We start from the raw sequence: 14,188 nt of genomic DNA, 5'->3' as shown, positions 1-14,188 counted from the left end.
CATCATCATCGTCACATCACATTCCCCTGTAGCCATCAAGTGCTTCTCCGATGGAGGATTTCAGGGTAGCATCAAGTCCCCCAAGATAACCCCTCCGAATCGCGTCCTAATTCTCCTGCTTTACCGGGCCATCGATCTCTCACGAGTGCGACAGATCAATTAATTGCCGCATGTCCAGCTCATATCTCCACGGCTAGTTGCTCATGTCGCATTCGCCAAGCACACATTCATTTCATACAGTCGGATCCTGTGGCTACTGGCTAGGAACCAAAGTTAAAACGGAACAAGTCGCCGGCCATAGCCTGGTGATCTCACTGATTTATTTCTCTTTAGTCGAAAAGCACTCGGGATGGCAAAGTAAACCCATCAAACAGAGGGCTATAGCCGTACGTTGTGAACGTCGGTCACACGCACAGTAAAACTGACATACGCCATAGTTTAATACTTACTCCCTAGTTCCTAAATACTCGTCTTCGTTTTAGTGCAATTGCACTAACAAGTATTTAGGAACAGAGTACGCCGGAAGGCCCGGAACACAGTGGGTGTGAACTCTGAAGCGAAGCAAGAACAGAGAGGGAAGCGACGGCGATCGACCACCGCTGGATCACGATCACACGGCGGCCAAAACTTGCAGCTGGTTGTCGCGGCCTGCACGACGACCTCCTTCTTCTTCTCCGTCCCCGGCGCCGCCTGCGGAGACGTTGTCGGAGAGGCGGCGGCGGCAGGTCGGGCAGGAGAAGCGGGACACGAGCCAGCGGTCGACGCAAGCGACGTGGAAGCCGTGGCCGCAGACGGGGAGCGCCCGGACGGTCTCCCCGTCCGCGAAGTCCGACAGGCAGATGGCACAGTGCCCGGCAGAGCCTTGCTGCTGCTGCTGCTTGTTGTTGTGCGCCGTGTGATAAGTGGAGACGGGCAGGGCGAGGAGAGCGTCGCCGCGCTTGAGCCCGGCGTTGTTGGTGGTGGCAATGGCGCCGCGGCTGTGGATGCCGACGTGGGCGCCGAGGCCGAGGCGGCGGGAGCAGCAGCGGGCAACGCAGTGGTGGAACACGGAGTTGAGCCCCAGCGCGCACACCAGCGTGCACAGCATCGCCGCCAGGATCACCGCCACGCCGTAGTCCAGGGCCGACGATGCCGATGATGGCGAAAGCGTCGGCATCGGAGTCGGCGCAGGGGATGGCGTGGCCGAGACGCTGCCAGTGCAGTTGGACATGTGGGACGCCTCCATGTGGATTAATGGTGGATAGCTCTTGCCGGCGATGAGGAGAGGAGAGGAGAGCGAAAGAAGTGGAGCAGCCACAACAAATTGGATCCGTCCTGAGTACTGAGCCTGCCTAATATGCTCGTATATATGCTGGATGAGTACCTGCCACGCACAGTAGATAAGTGACACAAGTACAGAGAGAAAGAGATCCTACAATGACTTGCTATATGGAAGTCATCGATCGATGTTTGATGTAGTTTTTATATAGAAGAATACACTTTAGTCCCTTAACTTCTAGGTCTATATCAGCATACAACAAGTTTGGCCTCTAACTGTCAAAACCGTACATACGTGTGCATTTATGGTATTTATATATAGTCGAGGCTCCAAATTGAGTTGTTTTTTAAGGTTAGAAACCAGAATTGGACTTGGTCGGTAGTTTTTTTTTTCTGTTAAGAAGAGGGAAGATCTTTACAAAGACACATCAGAAAAGAAATTGTCTGAATGGGAGAGGAACAAAAACAAACAAACTGAAGATAAGACTAGACAGAAATTCAGAAACAAACTGAGATGTGCCTGTACCGGGTGTAAAGAAGATTTATTTGATGAAGGCAAGCAGGCACATCTCACCACCAAATATAGTACGGAGTATATGGTTCCATACATAGTTAGCCAAAAAACAGTGGTAGAACAAATGGACAATTGTCTGATCCGGACAGCAGGACTAACAGACTTTGGACCTTATGCAACCCCTTTGTATTATCAGACTAACCTCGGTTAAAACCCTTTTCCGCCAATATCTGATTCATAATAAATATCAGGAGTGACTTTAACATGTCAAACAATTGGCATCGACATTTTTATTACTAGATTGGTATCATCATAATCTCGAAATGCATAATTCAGATGGCTACATTATTCATCCCAAACTAGCGAATAACCAACTAAATTTGATGAGACAAAACAGATGAGGGACTCAATCACAAACCACTACTCTTAACCTCACTTTCACTGCATGGATAACATTGCCCCAGCAGTCGCAAGGTGAGTGCTGCTCCGGCGGACAACCTTGTTCTTGTTGTCTTCAAGCTCCTCCTCCATGATGTGCCACACCGAGACCGAGAATAGTGGGTTGTTGTGCCACGCGAGCATGAGCCCGTCGCCACGCTCCATGACGTGGTACCCGTCACCGGAGAGGTCGTGGAGCAGCATGGAGGCATGCCGGAGGTTGTTTGGACGGAGCGGCACCTGGGCAAGCCCAGCTCGACGCAGCCTAGCCCGCCAGCGAGGCAGCGTCTCGTGGCGCTCCACCCGGCTGCTGCCCTCGTTGCACACGATGTTGAAGATCTCCCTCTTCAGGTGCACCTCTGCCCCACGCTCAGCGGCACCGGTGCGGGACCTCGTGGCGACGGCCTCCATGGAGTCAAACATGGCGCCGTAGTAGAAGAGCGCGTTCGTGAACCTCTCAACCAACGTCGGCTTGTTGTGGTCCGCCTCTTGTTCGACTACGGTGAACACCTTGGGCCGCATGGAGGTGATCCAGCCGAGAACGGTGTCGATGGGCGGCGGCAAGGAAGTCGACGCAGCGTCTGGGTCTACGAGAAGGCGATGGAGCTGGCAGATGGAGTTGACGGCGATGGCCTCGCCTTGGACAAGATGAAACATCCATGGCTTTAACCCCTCGAGGTTGTCGCCTGTGACAATGTGGAAGGAGAAGGGCACGTTTAAGACGCGTGCATGCTCTGTGAGCATGAGGCCCACCTCTCGGAGCTCGTCGCGTGATCCAGTATGTGTTGGGCCGACGCCAGTGATGCGGATCGATGGTGGGCCGCCCGGCCAGATGGAAAAGGCCTTGATGAGGGACAACCACTGGAGGCCACACATGATGGCCAGGTCGATGATGTGTACCCGGTCGTGGCCTCGAAAGGCCTCGAGGAAGGCTTGGTTGGCCGTGAAGTGGGCGAACTTGAGGTGAGGAACTTGGTCATAGAACTGGCGATACTGCTCACTTGCGTGATTATTGGCCGATGGCGAGGATGAAGAGGGTGAAAGGGAGGAGTTTGGGGATGCCGAGTTGAGGCGGTGGGCGAGCGCGGTGGCAAAGTGGATGGTGACGCGGCCGATGCCGGAGGAGGTGGGGATGGTGTTGACAAGGATGGTGCGGGCCTCGATCAGGTAGGTGGCGGCGGCGCCGTAGTCGCCGGCCTGGATGGCAGCGGCGCAGGTGACGAGCATGTGCACAAGCCGGATCGCGGCACGCTCGTGCAAGGACATCGCGGGCTGGAGGCTGTGGGATGTGTAGGTGGATGGGTTGACACGGTTGTTGGTGTTGGTGTTGGTGGTGGCGGCGGCCTGGGTGGATGGAGGAGGAACCGTTTCGATGAGGGGGGAGGAGGCGGCGGGGCCCGTGCTAGGCTAGCCAAGCAAGAAGTTCCTCATGGGTCCGATGCGCGTGAGGAAGGTGTGTGATGGGAAAGCTGGCTAGCTGGCAGTGGGTGGATGCACGCTTGAGTTGGGGTTTATATATAGAAAGGAAGAATGACGTAGGGGGGGTACTCGTGGATCTAGTCGTACTAACATCACGCGTTGGGAAACTGTGGGGACCATGAGATGGATGGATGAGAATAGGATGAGCATGAGGAAGTTTTTTTTTTGTTTTCTTGTGTTAGGGTAAACTTTGGGGCAACCGGCCATGGCACACGGACCATCCCTCACCGTCAAGAGCACCTAGACATCACTATACACATCCATGTTGAATCCAATGGCTAGAATGTGCTCGTTTGTTGGTTCCTTTGGTATGTTGTGTGCGCAGTAGACTTCCCCTTTTCATTTTCGAATCAAAGGCAATAAACTAAGCATTGATCATACCTGCAATGAAAACTATCTATTTTTTACATTTCAAAACGTCCGTGATATTTGTTTTTAAGCTAATGGTCATGTTTTATTGATTGAGAATCACCACGATGGTCCGGCTAAAACAATAGACCGATGCTTGGGCCGCGGCCCATTTGCTGGAAGTGGGAGGTTGGCATTTGGCACGATGGTGTCCATAGCCTGGAGAGGGGAGAGCAGGGAAGGTTCGGTCATATGGATGGCACCCGCCGGGTTCGGCCATACCAGACCGGACCTGGCCACCTACCCCTGACTCGAGACCCGGTACTGGGTCTGAAAATTTACCAGACCAGGCCCCGAATCTGGTCCTGGGGACCCGCGGTAATACCGGGAGGAGGAAGACAAGTCATGTGAGGCGGCAGCTCAGGCGAGAGGAGGTTGAAGGGCGCGGAGGAGGAGAGGGAGATGGAAAGGCTGGCGTGGATGGAGGAGGACGGGTGGCCACCGAGCGGGAACGAGAGGGAGGAGGCGGATGGAGCAGGATCCAGGGCGGGATGCGGCCTTGATGGGCGCCGGATCGAAGGAGACGGCGTCGAGGCAAATGGACGGAGAGAGGGAGGAGGGGCGGAGGGAGGGGAGGAGAGGGAGACTGGGATAGGAGAGGAGCAGCGGAGCCGCGGAGGGGATGTGCCGGCAGAGGTAGCGGCGCACGGGAGAGAGAGACAGAGAGAGATTGGGGAACAAGAATCGCACGAGAACGAGAAGAGAGAACGAGGGGAGGAACGAGGTGCTGGGCCTCGTTGGCTTGGGCCTTGGGAGAGGAGAGTAATGAGCAGGCTTTGAGTTCACTGGTGGGCTGGGCCGGGCCAAATTTGGTTTCCGGGTTTTCGGGGTTTCCGGGTTCAAATCCAGACTCGGACCCGTCAGACCCGTCGGGTCCAAGATTTTCCCCATCATTTCCAGAGTCGCAGGTTTCATTTTTTCTCAAACCTGCATCTAATCGGGTCCAGACCCGTCGGGTAACCCGGTGCCAACGCCAGCTCACGTACCTGTGTGTTCGTCAGGTTCCGGCATTTAGAGCGCGCGCTTCTCATCGTATCTACTATGCTTTTCTTTTGCGAGGGTATCTACTCTGCTTTCACTTGACAAGGAAATATATATCCTCGAGTTTATTGACGACCCTAATGTGGACGATAGGTGGCGCTCACAGCTCTCGACTCTCTATGAAGAAACGAACACAGGATTTGGTGCGGCGTTCAACCTGCTGCTTTTCCGTTTTGCTTCGCTATTTATTCATTTATTCTCAACAGAAACAAACGTCCGCGAGTTACTCCCCTACCTGACCGTGCCATCCCACGATCGAGAACATGCTACGTACGATCCTACATGCAAGGCACGGCACAACGATCGCCTGCTCTGGATCTAACAGAAATTGCAGAAATATCAGCACGTCCTAACAACCTGGACGACCGATTCAAGCTAAGCTGGAATTAAAACAAACAACTACTTATTTTGCTAACACCTAATTCGTCTGATATTTTGCCGGCAGCATGACAAGTCTGACTTTGACCTTTGATCGTCATCAACTCGTCACAGATCCCTGGGGCCCCACTCCATGGCCTCAAATCAAAGACCTTGCTTGTAAACCAAATTGGATAGATCGATCATACTAAAAGCAATCTACCGATCTCTCCCCCCTCTTCACAAAACCACAAGCCTCATTCAATCGACCACTACTTGATTGATTAAGCGAAGTAGCCATTAGCGCCGTTGCGGCCGGGCATCTGCGCCGCCGCCGCCGCCGCCTGCTGCATGCTCTGCAGCAGCATCCTGTCCTCCGCCGACCCGAACCCGAGCCCGCCGTGATGCCCCGTGAACGCTGCTTGTTGCTGCTGCAGGACGTTGCCGTAGCCGAATGCCCCGCCCGTGTACTGCTGCTGCTGATGCTGGTGGAATAAATGGCCGTGGTGATCCAAGGACGCGGCGGCCGGCTGCGGCTGGAAGGCGTGGCCATAATCGTTGGAGGCGAAGCTGACGACGGGGCCGGGGACGCCGGTGAACTGCTGCACCATGGCGCGGAAGTTGGCGGCGTCCGTGTTGAGCAGCGTCACGGGCGCCCGGCGCGACGCGCGCGTCGACGGCCGCTTCTTCTTGATCGTCTTGCTCATGGGCAGGCCGCCGGCCTGCTGTTGCTGCTGCTGCTGGGCTGCCGCCGTTGCGGGCCGGGCCGGGCTCCCGTCGCTGCCGGACAGAGTCGGAGGGCTGGTGGAGTGATCCGACGCGTGGCCGAGGGACGGGCTCCCCGCGGGGTTGCTGGGCCCGTAGGTGTAGAGGCCGTCGGCCCACTGCGCGAAGCTTGAGCCGGTGTCACACATCGCCATGAGCGTTGGCCGGACTCCGGAGGAGAGTTAGCTGGTGCTTGAACTTGCAGTGTTGTGTTGGAGCAGGAAGAGGTGGAGACCGGCCGGAGAGCCAGACGATTTTATAGGCGGCCGCGGCAGAAGGGGAGCGACCAGTCAAAAATCGGAGGATCAAGGATGTTTCCAGCCGTTGGATGGAAGAAGGATGGACGTCTTGCGTTCCCGCAACGTGTCGCGATCTCGAGGGTGGCTGGCTGCACCTTCGCAGAAAGAAGCGTCGTTGGTCCGGAGGTCACCATCGATTCGATGCTCGCTCGAGAGGATCAGGCGGCAGCCCGCTGACTGCACGTGCGGCTTTGCTTGAGCTAGCTCGATCCGGGCCGGACCACCTCGCCGTCGCCGGGGTTCCGTTTTTATGTCCGCTTCCGTGGATGGAATCATGGATGTGATGGATGAATGCTCTGTTCTTTCAATTCGCTGTCGTTATGGCGCGGCGAGCATCCCAAGGCCGGCACGTACTGTACGTAGCAGGTGCTGCTGCTTGCTGCTACCCTGCCGCGGAGCGAAGCTTCTACCGAAGCTGCCGAGATCCGATAAAATGAGATCATGGTGCGCCTGGATCGATCGATCGAGACGACGGGAAGAACCCGATTTGTGTGGAGGGAGCTACTAGGGAAGAACGAAGGAAGGCACGCACGTACGTGGATTAATTTCGGCACGTGCGCCCTTCAGCCTGCGGCCAGGGCTAATACATCGATCGCTGTCACTGTCAGGATCAATCCACCTCGGATCTAGATCGTGTTTACATTCCACTACCTTCGGGTTCAGGTTCAGCCTTGCTCGAATCTGCAGTATACTACATGCATGTTTTGCTCAATACCAGCTCACGAACGTCTTAATTCACACACGTTCAACAATCGAAAGGTCCGATTCGACGACCACTGACTTTTAGTCTAGCGGGAGCTCGACTGAAGCTGCATGCCCAAGCGTGCCTAACAAAACATATATTCTGATTAACAAACCGAAACGTTTACAGTTGGCAAGACAGGCAAGTGCTACCCGAGGTGTCCTCGCTCATTCAGAGAAGCACAAATAAATCTTCTAGCTGCACGAGCCCCCGTACGTGGTGCCGGCATGCAATGCAATCCCCCCCCTGCATCTGACACACGGCGCAGTGATCGTATATTACTCCGTATTATTCTTCATACGTAAGCAAAGCGGCAGCCATGTGACTTTGGATTAGGGCACGTGTACAGAAGAAGCATGCATTCAGGGGTGTTCCGTGACGTCCGCGGTGACGCTGCTTGACTCGGTCAAGTCAAGCAGTTGACAGATTGGCTGCGATTGCATGCATGCATCTGCTTCGATCGATCTCACACGTTGTCCGTTGATCTCTGTGACCTGATGATCCGCTGGTGATCTCCTCTGATCTCCCCTGCTTTACGACAATCCTGCATGTAAGATCGTAGAGGTTACTTAGTGGCAAACCTCGGTTACACAGGGTGCACCTACCGGGAATACTCTGACCTTGTTGCTACGTGAACCCAAGAATTGGTCCATGTGTAGACCGAACGGCATGGCCAATCTACTACCAACTCCTAACTAAGCTAAGGGATCAAGCTTAGCGCTGAAGGCAAAGGCAAGAGGGGGCCATGACAAGGCAACCGTAATTAATCCCTGACCGCGCGCCATTGGGGCGTCCTGTCGCCATGCAGTGATGCAGCTGCCTGCTATACCCATCCCGGCACTCGCCCAGAAACTCCATCTCCCTGCAATGCACGGCACGGCACCCGCGGACCCGCCCCGATGCATGTGCACATTGCTGACGGCCGGCCGGCTGCCACGAACCTGCGACAGTCAGTGGGTGCGGTGCGAGCACTCCGTCGCTCGGCCCGGGTGACTCGATGACGTGGCGGCCCGGGCCCGTTCGAGCGAGCATGGTGTGGGCTCGGGACTTTCGGCCTGGTAGCGGGTGACGAGCGGTCGCTTCCGCCTTGCAGCAATGGAAGGGCCGTGTGGGTTGCAAGGCAGCAGGCCGCGTTGGTTGCCTGGCCAGCTTATCGATCTTTCACTCCCTGGGCCGATTGCTTTGGCCCGAATTCGGCCACCTTCCCTCGGCACCAGTTGGTCTTGGTGCGTGTAATTCTCGTCAGTGTTTCCTCGTGCAGTGTAGAGGCTGGCAGAGGCAGGCATGTAGCTCCAGTGGCACGTGCTAGTTTCACTCGCCTTCTTCTTCTTTACCGCCAGTATCACTCAATTACAATTTACAAGGTTTCGTTTCACTCGGTGGTCAATTCATGAGACGGGGTATGGGAGGGACCAACGGTCAAAATGGGACGGACGAAAAAAACTGCAGGAGCTGTGGGCAGATGATCAGCTGGGAGTGGGACGCCTGTGTGTCTCCCTTTCCCCTGCAGGGGGGAGACCAGAACCCCCGTGGGGGCGCAGCAATGGATCGCAAAAGCCCACTGGACCACTTCCGCCTGCGTGTCTCCCCTCACCTCCATCTCTCCAGCCACACCATGAGTCCATGACCACTATCCTCTCTCCCTCCGTCTCCATTGTGACATTGTCTGATGGTCGATGTCCCTGAGTCCTAGTGGTCTGCATCTATGCAAGATGTTCCAATGCCAGATACTAACATTTGTATATGGCATCTTTGTTCCTTGCACGAAAACGTTCCTAGACAGAGTAGTCTAGCTAGTGCATAACCTGCCTGGAGCAGGCGGTAATCGTGCATGATTCGTCGGCGGTCGGTGAAGAAAGCGCTCGAAGGGAGACATAGCCGTGCCCCAGAAAAACCAGCACCAGCCATGGTCCAGGACGAGTCAGTCAATTTCTCAGTAACTCTCTCTCGGTGTTATTGTTTGCTTGGCCAGACGCACTGACGAGCGACGAGCAGCGCGGCCCATGGACCGTGGTCCTCTCGATGTCGTGGGGGCTGGGACAGATCAAAAACCTGCCGGGGGGCCGGGAGCAATGCATGCAACAAACACTAGAGCGTTTCTGTTTCCATCGGGCCTCGTGTAAAAAAAAACTGCTCTTGAAAATAACAGTAGTTATCGTGACCGGCCGTACTGTTCATATTTTGATCGCCATGCTGGAGCTGTTTGGTTTTTCAGGTTGCTACAAGATCATCAATCAAGCCCTCCCTCGATCCCTTCCAATCGTATAATGTAGTGGTACGGCCGTCTGGAGAAAAGCATATGATATCTCGGTGAAAATGGTTGTGGACTCTGTTAGTCAGAATATATCCCACTGTCGAGAAGGAATCCGTGTTGGGTTAGTTGCCAAGTAGACTTCGATGCGCAGGTTAGGTTTGCATGTGGTAAAATTAAAGCTGATCGGACATGGACGCAAACGTTAGGTAAAAAAGCGGGGTCGTTTTGGACGACGAGACCATGCATGAGAGACTGGCGCAGGACGGTCGCTGTGCCACAGGGTGCAGCTGCAGCTGCTACGGCTTGCCAAGATAGATTCCGCAGGTTTCAGGACAGCAGCTTTGCGATCCCTCAAAGCATCCAATCATTGGGACCGGAAAGGGACCAAAACGGTGTTTACGTGCCTGTACTCATTTGCTGCTGATGTTTCTTGCTGTAGTGCAGCCCTTGGTTCGTAACGGCTGCCCGTCCGAGATTGGCAACAGCCACACAAAAGGGGAGATCCAGGGCAGATCAGCATGGATTTCATTTGATCGATCGGTACTGACGCATGCGAATGGATTTCATGGATTTGGTGACAATAGTGTTCGCCCAGTCGTTAACTACTTAAGACGGCACTAAGATCCCGATCAAAAAAAAAACGGCACTGATAAACTGCTAGACCAGTATACCTACTTGCTTGTTGGGCCAGGGTTTAATCCGACAGCCACAGTCACGTGCAGACCAACTGTCGGAAATCTATTATATACTAAAAACAATATGAGAAGTACCGAGAGGAGGTTCCACGTTGAGCCACATCATCTGAATTATTCTGCTCGTTGGATTTGAGATCTGAGGGACGTAGAAGATGTAACCACGTTTAAGTCAGATTTATATCCGTAGAAACACACGTTAGTTGTAAACATGTGCCGTGCTGCTAAAAGGAAACCAAATTCCAACATCCAACGTACGGAGAAACAAAACGTGTCATGTTTGGTGCTACAAATAAATCGAGTCTAGAAATCGTTCGTTCTTACGTTTCTGCGTCGGGTCGGGCCTTCCGCGTCGGGCCTACGTGCCGTTTTTCGGCCGCGCGCTAAGCTAGCGTACAAACCAATAGATCGACGCCCTTAGTTGATTGGTTCCTACCTAGCTAGCTGGGCCAGGCAGCACATTGAACTAACTAAACAATCCGAACAGAACTTGAACTTGGTTGTTACGTTCTGCAGGTACCTGTCGGTACATATGACGTGGGTGAACCTCTAACATCGTATACATACAAGGGACTGGGCAGATAGCAAATGAAAAAAAACGCTTATACTAACTAAAAGACTATTTCACAATCTGAACTTTAATAACATATCGATGGCATAACCACGTAAAACTTTAATCGCACATGATGATTTTCAGGAAATAAATAACCTACTAATATACTCCTCCCTTCCTAAATTATTGACGTTGTGTTAAAATAACGACAAAGATTTAGAAACGGATGGAGTAGATTGGTGTACCCAATCAAGTGAACCGCCAATTCAGCCTGCAAATTTACTTTTTGAGCATATGTGATTTATATATGACACATGATCAGTCACCTTATGTAAGGACCATCGTCTCACACGTGATCTGGACTTTATATTCAGATACTCAATTAATATCACATCAAACAATCAATTAGTTTGATGCAAACTTTGATCAACCAACATGTTGTGATATGAACCTCAAACAAAATGTCATTTTCTACCCATCGTTTGTCCAATGAAGCTGGATTTTGATAGTAGGCCACGAACATCAATTTTTATTTTCTCCATTTTCAGATTTTTTTTACCGAAGAAGCTTTAGTTGACTCGGTCAAAGCGTTCTGCATATGCATAAACCATCTTTTGCATGGTTGAGGGGAGTAATTTATGCGTATGAATAGTTGCAGGTTGTGTTCTAACCTGGAGTTTGGGGAGGCAATTTAAACTCGGTGGTTAGCTTAGAGTTGTAATATGGACTCATCCCCTTAAAATTACGATCTATGATCTAAAACCACATAAACATAAAACATTGTGTCATGTTCAAAACTCGATGTATTTCCGTACTTCTAGGTGTAGTGCGGTTAGTTGATTTAATTCTATTTTTCTAGATGTACGATTTTTTAGCTCTGACTATATAGCAACACATTTGTCCAAACTTTATTTGATTGTGTACATGTGTAGTGCGGTTTAGTAATTTTGCGTTTCTAATAACCAGTCATGCTCATGATTTGGAACACATATTTTATTTCCGTACTGGTCTAATAGCACATATAAATGACACACACATGTCATTTATTTCATGTTCTTAAATAATACAACAATACACATATATATCTGTATGGTTCAAAATGTTTAAAGCGTATAAAGAATTACGCGGGACATTATGCGAGCACCATCCTAAAATGTCTGATGGGTTAGGAACGAAGCACCAAACAGGTTGGAGCCCTCATAGGCCCAAGCACAATGAGGGGGTACTAAGTGGAGACATTGTGCTGATCCACATCATATGAATTATTTAGACTATTAGATCTTATATTTAATGAGAAGGTATGCTGATGGGCTAAAAACGAAACACCAAAGAGGTTTGGGGCCCATATAGGCCTAATACGCTACATAAACCAAACAAAAAAATTATGGTGCCATTAGACGATAATTAAGTTACGACATGAAAATTTTGTTTATGACAGGTGGGGCCCAAGCGTTTTATCCTTGCCACGTCATCATCCTAGATAGGCAAACGGGTTTACAAGAAAAAAAAACCGATGGGATTGTAAGGTCTGGGTTCAAAAATCAGGGATTAAGAAGATGTTGTTGTTTTCAGACTCCGTCTACGAGTTTGAGGTTTGAAATAGACTTTTCTCTTCTATGTAAGTGTAGAATTTTAAGTCCAAACTCAATTGCATTTGGTAGTAGCGAAAAAAAAACAAATTCAGCATGAATAGTGGCCCTTCACTCTTTGACACTATTCATTTGTATATTTCTCATTTTAACTCCTTCCAAACACATTCAATTTTCAACTTTGAATTTTGCACGTTTGTAGAGCATCACATGCCCGACATATGGTATTTATTATTATTATTTTATAATTTTCATATATGATTTTATGGAGTTTCCACAGAAGAGGGGTTTTCACCAGATACACCGCCTCTAAAATAAATGCTCCCTCCGGTCCAAATTTATTGTCACAGCTTTGATAAAAAAAAATTGGTCTATCTACGTATGTATCTAGACGTGTTTCAGTTTGTAGGTTCGATCATTTGAAAAAAAATTGTGACACTTAATTTGGATGAGAGGGAACACAACAATGGTAATCGCTATGAATTAAAACTTTAAGAAAATATAAAGATGGTTTCCGGGACACCGTGCTGCTAGTTACTCCACAAATATTAGCACGGTTCAGTTGCCAAAAGAAGATGCAACATTTTAATACTATATCATATCCCTAGGGCCGGGTTTAGAGAATACAACGTGGTGCAATGTTGTGGCTGCTGCTTTTTTTTTAAGAGGTTGCGGCTGCTGCTGTGCTGCAAATATAGGTGTCAGTGGGCTCGTTTTGATAGCAGCGAAGTGGCCTGGCCCACGCAGGCAGCAGCCGCAGATAGATGTTGTTGTTGGGCCACAACCCACAACGGTACGTATAGTAGTCCTCGATAGAAACTGCGTGTACAGTGCAATTGTGCCAAGCCCTGAGCATGATAAGGAAGATGGTTAATCTCATGATACGTACGTGTATTGTCCTTCCATTCTTTGTCCATGCCTTGTATATCTAGCAACCAGCATGGTCAGGCAAGTAGGCAACGTTCATATGCATGCTCGTTTAGCGATCGAATCGCATTTGGATTTGGCTCGACGGCACACAGATATGGATGCTCGTGCATACACGCACCGGCCGGGACCATGCATGCATGTCTTAAAACTGCTCCAGGATCGTAGCTGGTCATGGTGGCATACGGTTCGTGGTCCATCACCCTGAACCGAATCGAATCGATGGATCGCGCGCCTCTTTCACCCTTCACGTGCGCCCGCTCTGGCTCGCTAGCTTAATTAGCCTGGCTCGACCGTACGTCCCCAGTCAAACATATGTTTGACCGTCCATGGCAGAGCGAAGATTATCACGTGGAGAGAAAAAGATTGACCGGGCCCCTGCTGTTGCACCTACAGCCCACTCCTACCTCCGGAATGACAAATCGATGGTCGTAGCCCTCGTTAAGTTAAGCATGCAGCATGGCGCCGTTATCTCTTCTCGATCCACCATCCATCATAATTCACAAGCCAGTAGTACGTTCGGTTCTGTTCAACACACACGCCCCAGCACTGCATGCATGCCGGTACTACTATAGTATACACTTATGCTGCTATACACGTTTCAATTCATACACGTACGTACGCATTGTACACTGTACGTCGTCTCTACGCTCGATAGGTATACGTACGATAACATTCATGCATGTCAATAACTAACCGGCGGGGCCGTGCCGTGAAAAGACTTGACATGCATGCCCCAAACAGTGGGTGTCACGGTCACGGCGGAGGCCATGTCCATGGACACTGTTTGCCGAGCCATGCCATGCCATGTATAGAGCTAATTAGCTAGCTCTAGCCGGTGCGTGGCTACTACTGGGTAGCAGAGCTAGCAGG

The 14,188-nt window shown here is 51.2% G+C and overlaps 3 protein-coding genes across 3 annotated transcripts; all 3 read right to left on the bottom strand.

The window, feature by feature from the left end:
- Positions 1-273: 273 nt before the first annotated feature.
- Positions 274-1,663, bottom strand: LOC104585444 (RING-H2 finger protein ATL74). Its single transcript, XM_010242195.3, has one exon. It carries the CDS (start codon positions 1,223-1,225, stop codon positions 611-613), a length of 615 nt encoding a protein of 204 aa, XP_010240497.1. The 5' UTR covers positions 1,226-1,663; the 3' UTR covers positions 274-610.
- Positions 1,664-2,209: 546 nt separating this feature from the next.
- LOC104582105 (DELLA protein GAI1) lies at positions 2,210-3,475 on the bottom strand. The gene has a single exon (XM_010231434.1). The coding sequence runs from the start codon at positions 3,473-3,475 to the stop codon at positions 2,210-2,212; it is 1,266 nt and encodes a 421-aa protein (XP_010229736.1).
- A 1,801-nt stretch (positions 3,476-5,276) lies between these two features.
- Positions 5,277-6,507, bottom strand: LOC104585442. Its single transcript, XM_010242189.3, has one exon. It carries the CDS (start codon positions 6,412-6,414, stop codon positions 5,779-5,781), a length of 636 nt encoding a protein of 211 aa, XP_010240491.1. The 5' UTR covers positions 6,415-6,507; the 3' UTR covers positions 5,277-5,778.
- Between the last annotated feature and the right edge of the window lie 7,681 nt (positions 6,508-14,188).

Source organism: Brachypodium distachyon, chromosome 1 (assembly GCF_000005505.3).
Source record: "Brachypodium distachyon strain Bd21 chromosome 1, Brachypodium_distachyon_v3.0, whole genome shotgun sequence".
In the NCBI taxonomy this organism is placed as follows: Eukaryota; Viridiplantae; Streptophyta; class Magnoliopsida; order Poales; family Poaceae; genus Brachypodium; species Brachypodium distachyon.
The sequence above is the reverse complement of the archived record's forward strand: the minus strand, read 5'-3'. Positions and strand labels throughout refer to the sequence as shown.